The 12,955-nt window shown below is 35.4% G+C and overlaps 1 protein-coding gene and 1 long non-coding RNA gene across 2 annotated transcripts; both read right to left on the reverse strand.

The window, feature by feature from the left end:
* Positions 1 to 4,784, reverse strand: LOC110455626. Its single transcript, XR_002463473.1, has 5 exons — positions 4,736 to 4,784; positions 2,118 to 2,186; positions 1,660 to 1,749; positions 479 to 529; positions 1 to 72 (listed from the first exon to the last, which is right to left on the reverse strand). It is a non-coding gene; the product is annotated as an uncharacterized LOC110455626 (long non-coding RNA).
* Positions 4,785 to 5,977: 1,193 nt separating this feature from the next.
* On the reverse strand, positions 5,978 to 11,374 carry LOC110455631. The gene is made up of 6 exons (XM_021505875.1): positions 10,769 to 11,374; positions 9,581 to 9,819; positions 8,939 to 9,083; positions 8,198 to 8,326; positions 6,367 to 6,566; positions 5,978 to 5,987 (listed from the first exon to the last, which is right to left on the reverse strand). Exons 1-6 carry the CDS (start codon positions 11,372 to 11,374, stop codon positions 5,978 to 5,980), a joined length of 1,329 nt encoding a protein of 442 aa, XP_021361550.1.
* Positions 11,375 to 12,955: the final 1,581 nt, after the last annotated feature.

Raw genomic sequence — 12,955 nt, forward strand, 5'->3', positions numbered from 1 at the left:
AAGATTGCTCCTCGTCACTTAAGATGATTGGTCGCTTCTTACTAGTATGTCGTGAGGATTTCCTTTGAATATCTGTATTTTTTTTAAAACCAGACAATATGATTTAATAACACAAATTTTTGGGATGAATTATAATTTCTTTTTCTATGAGATTTTATTTTTAATTAATTACTTTGAACAAAGCACAAAAATATTACTTCGGATAGGTAAAAAAAGGAAACAGGCAAAATCCTTTTTATCGACAAAGGTTTAAAATCAACACAAGAGTCAGAACAAGACTTCACTAAAAAATTTGCACTCATCTGACCAACAGATATTAATGCAGCAGAAAACAATGTGTTCAGATAAGATATACTTATTGTCAACAAATTGTCACAAATTTAACTTCCGAATAGGCAATGGGATAAAGAAGTAGCTTTAGGGGTATGCATTTACCTCTCTGATGTAGTTATTCAAATGAATGAGCTTAAATACTTACCAATATCACCTTCAGTCCTATGTTCAACAAGCTCTGTTTGTGGAACTGTAACTAAATAGTTATTGAAAATCATAATTGTCAAGTTTGGAAATATTTGATAATGTATCACATACATATTCCAACATCAGACACATGTTTAGTAATACAAGAGGCCCAGAGCCTGTATCGCTAACCTGGATATTAAAACAATCCATGCATTCAGTAACAAATATATTTTCCTCAGATCGGAACTGCCACTGAGCAATGACTCTGAATCCCAGTCTCTTAGGAATGCCAGCAATAAGAATTTAAGTTCTGTCCATGGCTTAGTTTCAGATTAAAATTTGTTCATCTCAGTAATGTCAAATTAAACCCTTTGTTCCCGCCCCTCAGGCCCCTGGGGAGGTCAGCCCCTTCATATGTATATTATTGATTCCTCACCTTCTGAGGATGCTTGCAGCCAAATATGATCAATAGCTTTCTCGTAGTTAAAGAGGAGAAGATGCTCAAGGCAATATGGCCAAATTACTCCTTTTGGGCCCTGCCCCTTAAGCTACTGGGGTGTCAGCCCCTTTATTTGTACATTTTTAAATCCTCACCTCTTGAGGATGCTTCCAGCAAAATATCATCCATAGCCTTTTGTAATTTCCTGAGGAGAAGATGCTTGAGGCAATATGGCCAAATTACCCCTTTTGGGCCCCACCCTTCAGTCCCCGGGAGGTCAGCCACTTTATTTGTACAATTTTTAATCCCAACCTGCCAAAGATGCTTCAAGTCAAATTTGATCAAATTCCACCCAGTAGTTTATAAGAAGTCGACTAAAGAAAGTGTTCACGGACGGAACCAGGGACGGACGACGGACGCCACAGTATACCTATAACTCACCTTGGTCCTTCAGACCAGGTGAGCTAATAACTTCAGTTAGATATGGCTGAACTTGAAAACATGATGTAAATCATTTAATGAAAGTTGCATTCACACTTGAATTTAATCAAAATAGCTTTTACAATATAATAAACACATTTAGATCAAAGTTAACTTTGTGACACCTGTTTGTTAATCTCTTAACATAAATATATACAGCTTTTTTTTCCAAATTGATTCCACAAATCAAATTGTAAATTAATAATAATAAAGACTTTGGTACATTCAGTCGACCATAATACATTTAATGAAATTTAATAAACAAAATTAAAATATACCATGTTCATCTCCTGAAGACTGCTCCTCATCTCTCAAGATGACTGGTCGTCGCTTCTTATAGGTATTTCGAGAGGATTTCCTTTGAGAACCTGGATTTTTTTTTGAAACCAGACGATATGAGCAAGTAAAAAAAACAACCTTATAATTACTTTTCTATTATTTTTTAATTTTGATTTTGAGCAAAGAACAAAAATAATACTTCTGATAGGTAGAAATAGAAAACAGGCAAAATTCTTTTTATTGGCAGAGCTAGGACTTTACTAAACAATTTGCACTCATCTGACCTGAAGAGGTTTTAATGCAGAAGAAAACAATGTGTTCAGACAAAATACACTTATTGTCAACAAATGGTCAAAAATTTAACTTCCGAAAATGCAGTGGGATAAAGAAGTAGCTTTAGGGGTATGCATTTACCTCTCTGATGTAGTTATTCAAATGAATGAGCTTAAATACTTACCAATATCACCTTCAGTCCTATGTACAACAAGCTCTGCTTGTGGGTCTGTGTGTGGCTCAGCTTGTGGACCTATATTCCAAATCAAATTTTGAACTAATAACTATAAACTACTTCGGTATATATTCAGACCATAATTAATTTGATGAAGCTAAATGACAACTTTCTGGAACAGCATTAAAATATACTCTACACATATTCAAATGTAACCAATATAAGCGTATTCAATTGCATAACCTTTTTGTTGATACAAGTCTTGAAAAGTTTATATTGCCTCATTTTTTGAAGAACAATAGATGCTAGATGCTACACGGATACATTACAAATTTGAATGGGTATTATGCAATATGTACCGGCACAAAATGGTACTGTTGTAGAGGGAAAACAAGATGCCACAAAGCATGGCATTATCCCCCGCGAACAGGTCTTGGTATGGAACCTAAATATGCTATAAAGCCCTGTAATTACTTGAGACTTCACACACTTACGTACCAGTACTTTGCACGTGAAGATATAATACAAAGCTAAACATAACATATCACAACAAAAGGTTTACTATGTAAGAGATGTAAAACCTGTAATGATAATGATCATACTGTTTGGGGCCAATGCCTTGAAGTTGTAGCCCAGAAAAGCCTTCTTTTGAGGTTTTCAACTATATTTCAGTAAAAACTGAATAATTATATAAATATAAAATGTTGTCAATAGCAAAAGGTACAACTAGGGGCACTAAAGTCAGTATGTGCAGAAAGTTCTGTGAAGTTGAGTTGAACAATTTGGAAGTTATAGAACAGAAAAGACCTTTTTTTTTTGTTTTCTGACAAAGTTTCTAAGGTAACAAAAAAAGTGAAAATGTTGCCAATAGCAAAGGCACAACAAGGGCACCAACTTAATATATAGAAAAGTTTTTGTGAATTTGAATTGAATGGTTTGGAAGTTATAGCCCGAAAAACCCTTTTTTGTGTTTTCTATGTTTCCATGCTAACAGAAACAAGAGATCACAGGGATCTTGGCGCCCACCATTGGACGTACTGCAATGGATCTACGACAGACTGTTCTTTTCTCTACTTTTCTTTTTTTATCTCAATGACATGGAATTTGAATTAAAATCCCTCAAGAGACTTATCACAAGCTATGCAAAACATTATTTTATCCTGCTATAATTCAACTTGAAAAACATTTAGGGAAACAGTGTTATCTGTCATATAAGATCTCCAGCTAAATTCCTTAGTATTCTCCACTCAGATCTCTGACTGTTTTTTACGTGACAATGGGACCTAACAATGAAATTTAAGAAAAACAGTACAAATACACAACTATGCACCAAGGGGAACTTGCATAATAGTTATGAAATTTGAGAAAGATCCATTCAGTACTGTCGGCCATCTTGAATTTAGATCAGTCCAAAAAAGGTACAATGCACAACTAGGGATCAAGGGGAACCTGCATATGAAATTTGAGAAAGATCCATCCAGTACTTTCCCAGAAATAGCGGTAACAAACTTTCCCTTACAAAATCCAAGATGGCCACCTGTCGGCCATCTTGAATTAGGATCAGTCCAAGAAAGGTACCATGCACAACTAGGGACCAAGAGGAACTTGCATACGAAATTTGAGAAAGATCCATTCCATACTTTCTCAGAAACAGCGGTAACAAACTTTCACATTCAAAATCCAAGATGGCCGCCTGTCTGCCATCTTGAATTAGGATCAGTCCAAAAAAGTTACAATGCACAACTAGGGACCAAGGGGAACCTGCATACGAAATTTAGAGAAAGATCCATTCCATACTTTTCCAGAAATAGTGGTAACAAACTTTCACTTTCAAAGTCCAATATGGCCGCCTGTCGGCCATCTTGAATTCAGATCACTCCGAAAAAGGTACAATGCACAACTAGGGCCCAAGGGGAACCTGCATATAAGATTTGAGAAAGACCCATCCAGTACTTTTCCTGAAAAAGCGGTAACAAACTTTCACTTTCAAAATCCAAGATGGCCACCTGTCGGCCATCTTGAATTGGGATCGGCCAAAATAAGGTACAATGCACAACTAGGGACCAAGGGGAACCTGCATGTGAAATTTGAGAAAGATCCATCCTGTACTTTCCCAGAAATAGCAGTAACAAGAATTGTTTACGGACGGACGGACGGACGACGATTTGAATAGCTAAAAATATGAAAAGTGAAATGTCGCCAATAGCAAAAGGCACAACTAAGGCACCAACTTAATATATACAGAAAGTTTTGTGAAGTTCAGTTAAACAGTTTGGAAGATATAAATGACTGGGACGGACAGAGGCCAATTTAATATCCCCTGCAAACGTGTTTCGCGGGGGATGGTTAACATTTTTTAGAGACCTAATAATTTTTGTCACCCAAAATACTGTAAAGGTATATTCTTTTAGTGGCAGCCATATTTTAGCGTTTTGCGCTAAAACATGATTGTGAAATAATAATATTACTTTTTCTACATATTACATCAATATTAATTTAATGTGCTAATCATTCAAAATTTGACCATGACCTTAAATTTGATTGTGCTAAAATAAGTACCGGTATGTTTACAGAATTGCAAACATGACAGTCTGCTTTTTCAATAAAAAATGTATATCCTTATTTACCTTGAGAAGGTCCCTCACTTCCTCCTTCTTGAGAACTGGTGTCTAAATCTGGATGTAATTGAATAAATTGTAATTGAATATTGAGATAATTTGGAAAGAGTTTGAAAATAAGGTGATAAAAACAAAGATAATTTTTGCTATTTCTATGTTCACAATAGCCCAAGAACCTTTCAGTGTCAGCCTCATCTCGTACATTTTCAGGAATCTCTATGCAAGTACACACATTGCCCTTGTTTGATTGATTCTGGATTATGATTTTGTTTTGCTGTCAAATGGTGATATTTGTTTTTTACCCTTGAATGAATATTCTGTCTTAATGACAGATTTATAAATGTTCAATAAATATTCAGATCCCTGTCAAATGTTTTTTTCAATGTACGTTTTGCCATAGTGGAAATATTATCTTATATGGAATCTGAAAGCAAATCTGTGTCCTAACAATTCAAGTGGCAAAGGGAAAAACTTATAACTAATTAGTAATGTATGTCCACATATTCCTTGACATGTAGCTTTTGGAAGCAAAAAAGGTGATATTGAGCTGCATTTTAAGGACTGAATACTCCCAACTAAGTACATAGCAGGACAACAGCAAAAAAAAATTACCCAAATCTACCAACCAGAGAATCATTCCCTGACATGATTACCTGGAATTATTTTTGTCATAATAGAACTAGATTAATCTTAAACTTTCACCCTATGTCCCATTTATTAATACATAATAAGAGACTTCAACTGAATGCATACTTTATCTTCAGATTATTGACAAGGCTATCGGACCTGATCTAGTTTGGCATACACAACAAATTTATCACTAACAGTGCCAAAAGGTAAACACGTTACAAGGCATTTGAATTTTGGTCTAGCTAGATTGATTCAGAATCTCAACAAACTAGAACACTGACAGGTCAGTAAGGGCCCTGTATTGTGGCTGTAGAAATCCCCCCACTTTTGACCTTGACCTTTGACCCAGTGACCTTAGCATTCGACCCTGTGTTTTCTTTTTGTTTATTGACAAAGTTTCATTCAAATCAGTCAATGAATACCGATGTTAATTAAGTAGAAACAAAATTTGTGGACAGAACAACAAAGTGATTACTATAGGGCACCCATATCGCCAAAGAGGGGCCCTAATAAAGCAATGTATTTGTATTTAACTCAGGTTATGTGTTACATTAAAGATGCATACACATGTGGGTTTATATTATTTTGTTTACATATAGTGATTTCAGTGGTTAATAGACATCATCTACACCTGAAAATTGCATATATGTATATGTCTTGAGTATCAACAATATCAATGTAGAATCATTTAGAATTAATTGAAAAAACTAATGACTAACACTGTAACTATTCCCATCTTCGATGGAACAAGTCTTTTAAGTGACATACAAAAGTGAAATGTAACACAATACATGTAAAAAGAAATTCAAAGTGGTGACAGAGGATATGATAATCGTATATATTTTCGCATAACTACACACATACTACATGGTGGAATATGTATTAAATGTACCATACATTTATATAGGTATCTTGTGCACATGCTTTTGTACAAGTAGGAGGACCAGGTGTATTGAATTAAAAGTAAAACCCTGCCACAGGTGGTCTTGCTTCTCAGAAAATTCTTGTACTTGCCATCTAACTGAATATCGTCAAGAGACATTCCAGCAAACTGGTGGGCATTTCCTTTCTCTACAGTGAGCAGTAGTTTGCTCACTTTTGCAATTTCTACCACATCTTCCTGCAGCCTGTAGTATTGTCTATGCACACTCAGTTCATGCCCCATGTGTCCTGCCAACTCCTCCAGTTGCCCAGTGGACAGATTGAACACCTAAAAATTTGTTCAATTTTGTTATAACTATAATTTACAAATAACTTGAAACATGGTCGATTCCCTGAAATATAATTTATTCCCTAAAATATGATTTTGATGAAACAACTTGCTAATGTACATAAGCCTGACAAAGATGACAATAAAATCAACTGATCAACCAACTTGCACAAGAGTCCTTAACTCTTTCCGTACTCAATTCAAATTTCCCGCTCGCTACCCGGAAGTGATCAGGGGTTCGTCCTTTGCGCATGACGCAATACAGAGCACATTGCTCCAAAAGTATCTGTTCTCGTCTACTGAGAGGCCGAAAGGCCGTAATAGCAGACGTAAAACCCTATTATAATAATAATAATAATAATAATAGCTCCAAACTACCGCTACGATTAAAGGATGATTTACGACTGTGTGGTGCTTATATTTTCGGTACGTTGGCATTTATTTGTTGTTATGTATTGTATGAAATAGGTAGACACACATTTATAATTTATTTACGAGAAAAAGTGCCGAAATCGTCCGGTAGAATGACAGGAAGTGACAGTGTTTATCTAATCACTGTTTCACTTACGTTCGAGATTTCACTTATAATCATAACCCTGTTTTTATGTTACTAAAAGACGTTTAATAGGTTCTTGTTTTATTTTGACCATCATTTGTACCCAGTTGTTCATTTGTTATCATTTTTATCACATTTGGTCAGTGTTTTCCGTCATTCAAGCCTTGAAATCAAAAGTAAACTTTTGAGTCCGCTATTTTGTTTATTTTGTTACCGGTGTAAACGACTGGATTCAAACCAGCAGATTTCCCATTATACGACCATAACAACATATGATTAAGCTTATAATACATAAAACAGATCATCCTTATCCCATTTCTGCTTGGTATTATCAGTTAACTACCTATTTCATACATAAATTTCTTCTAGCAACATGCAAAACGAACAAGTGTCTGTGTAAACAACGTGTTGTAAACCAGCCGATTTCCGATTATATACGACCAATATAACACAAAATTAAACTGAAAACACATAAAATAAATTATCGTTATCCTATTTCTGCTTGTTATCATTCGTTTAATTAATATTTCATACATAAATTCCTTCTTAGAACACTCCAAACGAGGAAGTGAAACATGACTTATGATACGGGAGCTCTTTTCTATGACGCCTATAGGCGTCATGCGGGACACGGGAGCACTTATTTATGACTAAAGGCGTCATGCGGGACACGGGGCACCTTTTTCATGACGCCTATAGGCGTCATGAGTAGCGAAAGAGTTAAAATTCCAAATGAATACATTTAATGGCAGAGTACTTAAAATAATTTTTACTTCAGACTTTCCAACAATATTTCTTATTAACTAGGCATTTATTTTTATTTCTAGTAATTGATCTCTTGACTTGAAAAAATATGATCAGTGAAAGCAAATGAAATTTGACGGCATTTTGAGACCTAACAAAGGGTGATATAATAATAAAAGATTAAATTTATGTATGCAAATCATTCAGTAACTGAACACATTAGTGTAATATGGTAACAAATGGCTTCATACTGTCTACTGTCTTACACAGCTTTCACATATTTTTATGGTCTAGCTTCTACACAGGGTTAATTGGTAATTTAATTTTCTACCTGAGAAACTGTAGCCATGTACTTTCGTAGTTTGGTACTAGTAATCAATTCTGGATATTTGATGTCATCTTTGCAACTTTCGACAGTTCGCTTGATTGTTGCACATCCCCGAAGGTGCCCATTTTCCCCCTGGAAAGAGAAATGTGAAAACTGTCTAAATTTAATCATTATCACACAAAGGCTACCAATAAAGCACAGTTATCCCATAAAGTATAAAAATAAAGCTGTTATGCTTCACCTTTAGATGTAAATTTGTTCAAGGAATAAACAGAAACAGTATTCAATCTGCTTTTGACAACCATTGCAAATCCAAAATTTGAATTGTACTGTGGCTTCCTATAAAACATACTCTGTCTAGAAATTTTGTTAAATTCAGCAGTACGATTGTATTTGGTAAGTTTTAATGAAAAAGGTAGGAGAAAAAGTCAATCATACTCTAGTTATGTGGGATATGGATTTTTTTTTTGAGTTTAGAATATTGATACAGAACCTCAGCAAAGACTTGGTTTCTTGCCCAATATTCTACACTTTTATTTATTTATCCCACATGCCAACATATGATGGACTCTTTGAAGCTCAAGATGTACAATAAACAATTCGCCCGATCGGCCACTCAGCCAACTTGAATAACTGTAGATGGAATTACAAAAGAAAAATAAATATTTAAATGCATAAAAATTGGAATAAAATAACCATAAAATTTAACTTTATATATATTTTTTTGAAGCACACTTTACATACCACTGCAAAAACAAATGGATTCTCTTTAGGGATTCCTACTGCATCTCTAGTGGATACAAGAGCACTGACTGCTGCAAGCATGGTCTGTGTCATAAGAATTGGAACCTTTCTGTTTTTCTTTCCTAAGACTTCCACCATGTCCATGCTGTATTAAAAGACCAAGGCACAATACTGATGTAAAAAAATTAAAACTATTCTGAAAGCTACATTTTAGTTCCAAATGTTTTGTTTGATAGGTAATAATGCCATAATTATGATGTAAACTAACTGCAACAGGGACCCGTTCCAAATTCCCCGAAATGGACATGCTCTAGCACACCCCCAAACATACAGAGAAAATTTTGGTGAGTTTAGTTAAATTTCTTCCAATAACTTTTGAAAAAGTGTTGGAAACCTTGCTGGTGGAAAAACCAGAAGGAAGCAGAAGAAACAGAGCAAAGACAGTGAAACTCTTAATTTCTTTTTAGGGGTAATAAGATTTTTCAATTTACCAATACCAGTGTTTAAACACTGGATTATTTTTTCTGATCTGACTTTATATAAAATATGTTAGAAACATGGCTGATCAAATCATATGGATTATTTTTGTTTTATAATTGTTGTTAAGGAAACAGTTTCTTAACAGTTCTGAACAAAACTCACCATTTCATTAGATGCTTCTCAATTGGTTGTAGTGACTGCAGTAGCTCTTCATTGGTATTCCTGTTTATTGGGCGTTGCTTAAATCGTTCTACAAGCATTTGTGCAGGCTCTTCTGCTCTCCTCTTGTTGAACAGAATGAGTCGTGTTAATGTTAGCTCTGCAAGCTTTCTCCACAGTTCAGCTGACTTATGATTCAAAATCTTCGTAGTCATTGCAGTTGTTTCTTCCTCCAAGTACTTCTGTAAAAACAGCAAGAGACTCTTAGGGCATTCAGTCACCTCAGTTTTCATTACTTTTGTTGTTATTTTCTTACAAAGAAATTTTTACCATGACCTTTGACTCAGTAACCTTAACTTGCCTTACCTGAATGTGACTAACTATCAACTAGAATCTTGACAGAATAGTAAGGGCCCCGTATTGTGGCTGTAGAAATCCGCCCCACCTTTGACCTTGACCTTTGACCCAGTGACTTTAGCATTCAACCCTGTGTTTTCTTTTTGTTTATTGAAAATGTTGACCAAGTTTCATTCAAATCGGTTAATGAATACCGATATTATTAAACGGACGGACAGACACAGAGTGATTAATTTAGGGCACATTTATCTCCGATATGGGGCCCTTATCATATGGTTTGTGTACTTGGTCTTTTAATTAAGTTGAAATAAGTAATACACAACATGTTGAGGTAGGATAATAAACCTTCCATTCATTATAACTATTTTCCCTAAGCATTAATAATTATACTATTTATTTTCTCTGTTTTAATGCTTAATATGATACAATACATAGAGGATATTCTTTGTTTCTGGATGAATAACACTTATTTTGTGTGTTGAGGTCACCGAATGATCTTGGCAATCTCCCTCGACCTGTATAAAACTCAACTTCACTTTTTTGTCAAAAACCTGTGCTTCGACCTATATACTGCATCGACCTATAATCCGAAAAATACGGTAGATGTTTATACTGATAGGTCTATTTAAATATTGCCCAGAAATAAGTTTGTGTTTAGTCATATACAAATTTGTTATTTTCAATAAAAAAAATTATGCATGATTCTTTTATAAAGTTTTTTATACATATAAAACAAACCATATCTTCGTCCCCAGAGATCTGTTATAAATATCTTTTGCTGTATTCTGTTCTAATAAAGATGTCAATGGCCATTTATGTATGTAATATACTTACTGTGAGTTTCTGCAGATCTGCAGTTAGTGGAAGAATTGTTTCTTTGTTGAAATGCAGCTCTTTGATATTTTGATGAGCAATCCCAGATATTTTGTCACTCCATTCTGTATTATACAATTCAATAAAGTCAGCAGCTGCCACCTTTAATGTGTCATCTTTGTTTCTGATTCCCTGTCCTTTCTTCAGCTCTGCTATTTTTCTAAGCAAGTGTCCAGCTTTAAGTGCAAGGGAAGGTTTCTTGAATGTTTTTGTCCCACTGAGAGACAATTGATCAGTTTCCTCTGCTAATGATTTCACTCCCTGAACACAAGTATCAAAATGCATTGGATTGATAAATTCTTCAATTGAGGCAGAAACTTTTCCAGTGTTCCTTCTGAGGACAAGTTTGAGTCTTCCCATTATTCGCAGTTTCTCCCTTACATGGCAGGCCTTTCTTGCTCCTAGCTTGTTGTATTGGGTCTGGCCTAGTAAAACGAGTAGCGGATCAGATTTTATGGCCAAACTGATTTCATCCACATGCATTGCTTTTAGGACATTTGAATCAAACTGTTCATCATCAATCTCAAACCCAACTGCGCCAACTCCTGTAGCACCCTGAATAAGCATTTTAGAGGTAGAAGTGATATCTCTTGCTGCCTTTTGTTCTTGCAAAATATTTTCATACACCAAAGGTTTTGAATGAAATTGACATTTCTTTGTGTGTCTCCAAAGTTCCTTTGCAATGTAAAATACTAAACAGTACTGGCATGGAAGATACTGTTCTGAGTTATGCATAGATTCTTCTTCATTCGGTCTTCTCCCGACAATTAGATTTCCTCTTTTCTCTGACAGAACTTCTATGTTGTGATTAAAGTTACCCATGTTTCTGTATCTGTCAAGTATCATTTTTCTTTTCTTTCTGTCCGCTTTTCCTGAAGAAACACTTGGTAATATGGCAATGTCCTTTACATCACCATGCTGCTGAAGAATATGTCTTGCAATTTTCAACTGGCTCTTACCACAAAAATAACAATAATGTCGCTTGCCATAATCCCTTTTGTCTTTTCTTTTGGCGACTGTTTGGATGGTAATTCCAGATCTTTTGCCATTGGTTGAAATTATTGCTGTAAAACATAAAAAAATAGTTTTTGCACAAATTGAGAATGTGATGCATTCATAAACTAGAATCAAAGGGCCAAAAGCCCTGAAAAACGTCAGGGTTTTAAAGAGATCTATAATTTGATTTTAACATGATCTGACAGATATATGACAATAATTAAAAATTGGTCTACAATATACAGAAAACAAGAGGCCCAGAGGGCCTGTATCGCTCACCTGTGTATCAAGCAATTATGGCAAAATATTCTCCAAATAAGATTCAACATAATAGGCTTGAGACCCCAATGCCAATCCTTGTAACATTTGGTATTGAATTTTTCATGCCTAGCAATTTAGATATGGTTATTTTGTGGAGATCTCAACTATTTCTAACATTTTGTATTTAATTTGCAATGCCTAGCAATTAAGATATTGTTATTTTGTGGAGATCTCAAATATTTCTAAGCTGTGACTTTAAAAAAAAGAAGCTAAATTTCCCCTATTTCCCACCCCCTCAGTCCCCATAAGGGCCAGCAGACCCACGGTTTATATAAAATTTGTTCCCCTTTTTCCCAAGGATGCTTCAGGCCAAATATGAAACAGATCCATTAATTCCTTCAGAAAAAGAAGTATTTTTTAAGAATTTGCTATATTTCCCCTATTGGGCCCCGCCCCTCAGTCCCAATGTGGGGCCAGACCCACGGTTTATACAAAATTGGTTCCCCTTCCCCGAAGGATGCTTCAGACCAAATATGGAACATATCCATTCATTCCTTCAGAAGAAGAAGGATTTTTAAAAAATTTCTATGTTCCCCTATTGGGCCCCGCCCCTCAGTCCCTATGGGGGCCAGACCCTTGGGTTATACAAAATTGGTTCCCCTTCCCCCAAGGATGCTTCACGCCAAATATGGAACAGATCCATTCATTCCTTCAGAAGAAGAAGGATTTTTAAAAAATTTCTATGTTCCCCTATTGGGCCCCGCCCCTCAGTCCCTATGGGGGCCAGACCCTTGGGTTATACAAAATTGGTTCCCCTTCCCCCCAGGATGCTTCAGGCCAAATATGGAACATATCCATTCATTCCTTCAGAAGAAGAGGGATTTTTAAGAA

Source organism: Mizuhopecten yessoensis, unplaced genomic scaffold, assembly GCF_002113885.1.
Source record: "Mizuhopecten yessoensis strain PY_sf001 unplaced genomic scaffold, ASM211388v2 scaffold931, whole genome shotgun sequence".
Lineage (NCBI taxonomy): Eukaryota > Metazoa > Mollusca > Bivalvia > Pectinida > Pectinidae > Mizuhopecten > Mizuhopecten yessoensis.

Excerpts from the sequence above, each read along its gene's own strand:
- LOC110455631 (XM_021505875.1), bottom strand. The coding sequence starts at position 11,374 with ATGCTTATTCAGGGTGCTACAGGAGTTGGCGCAGTTGGGTTTGAGATT. Across the intron at positions 9,820-10,768 it reads CAGATCTGCAGAAACTCACA|AAGTACTTGGAGGAAGAAAC; the intron begins GTAAGTATATTA and ends CTGTTTTTACAG. Across the intron at positions 6,567-8,197 it reads ACATGGCTACAGTTTCTCAG|GTGTTCAATCTGTCCACTGG; the intron begins GTAGAAAATTAA and ends ACAAATTTTTAG.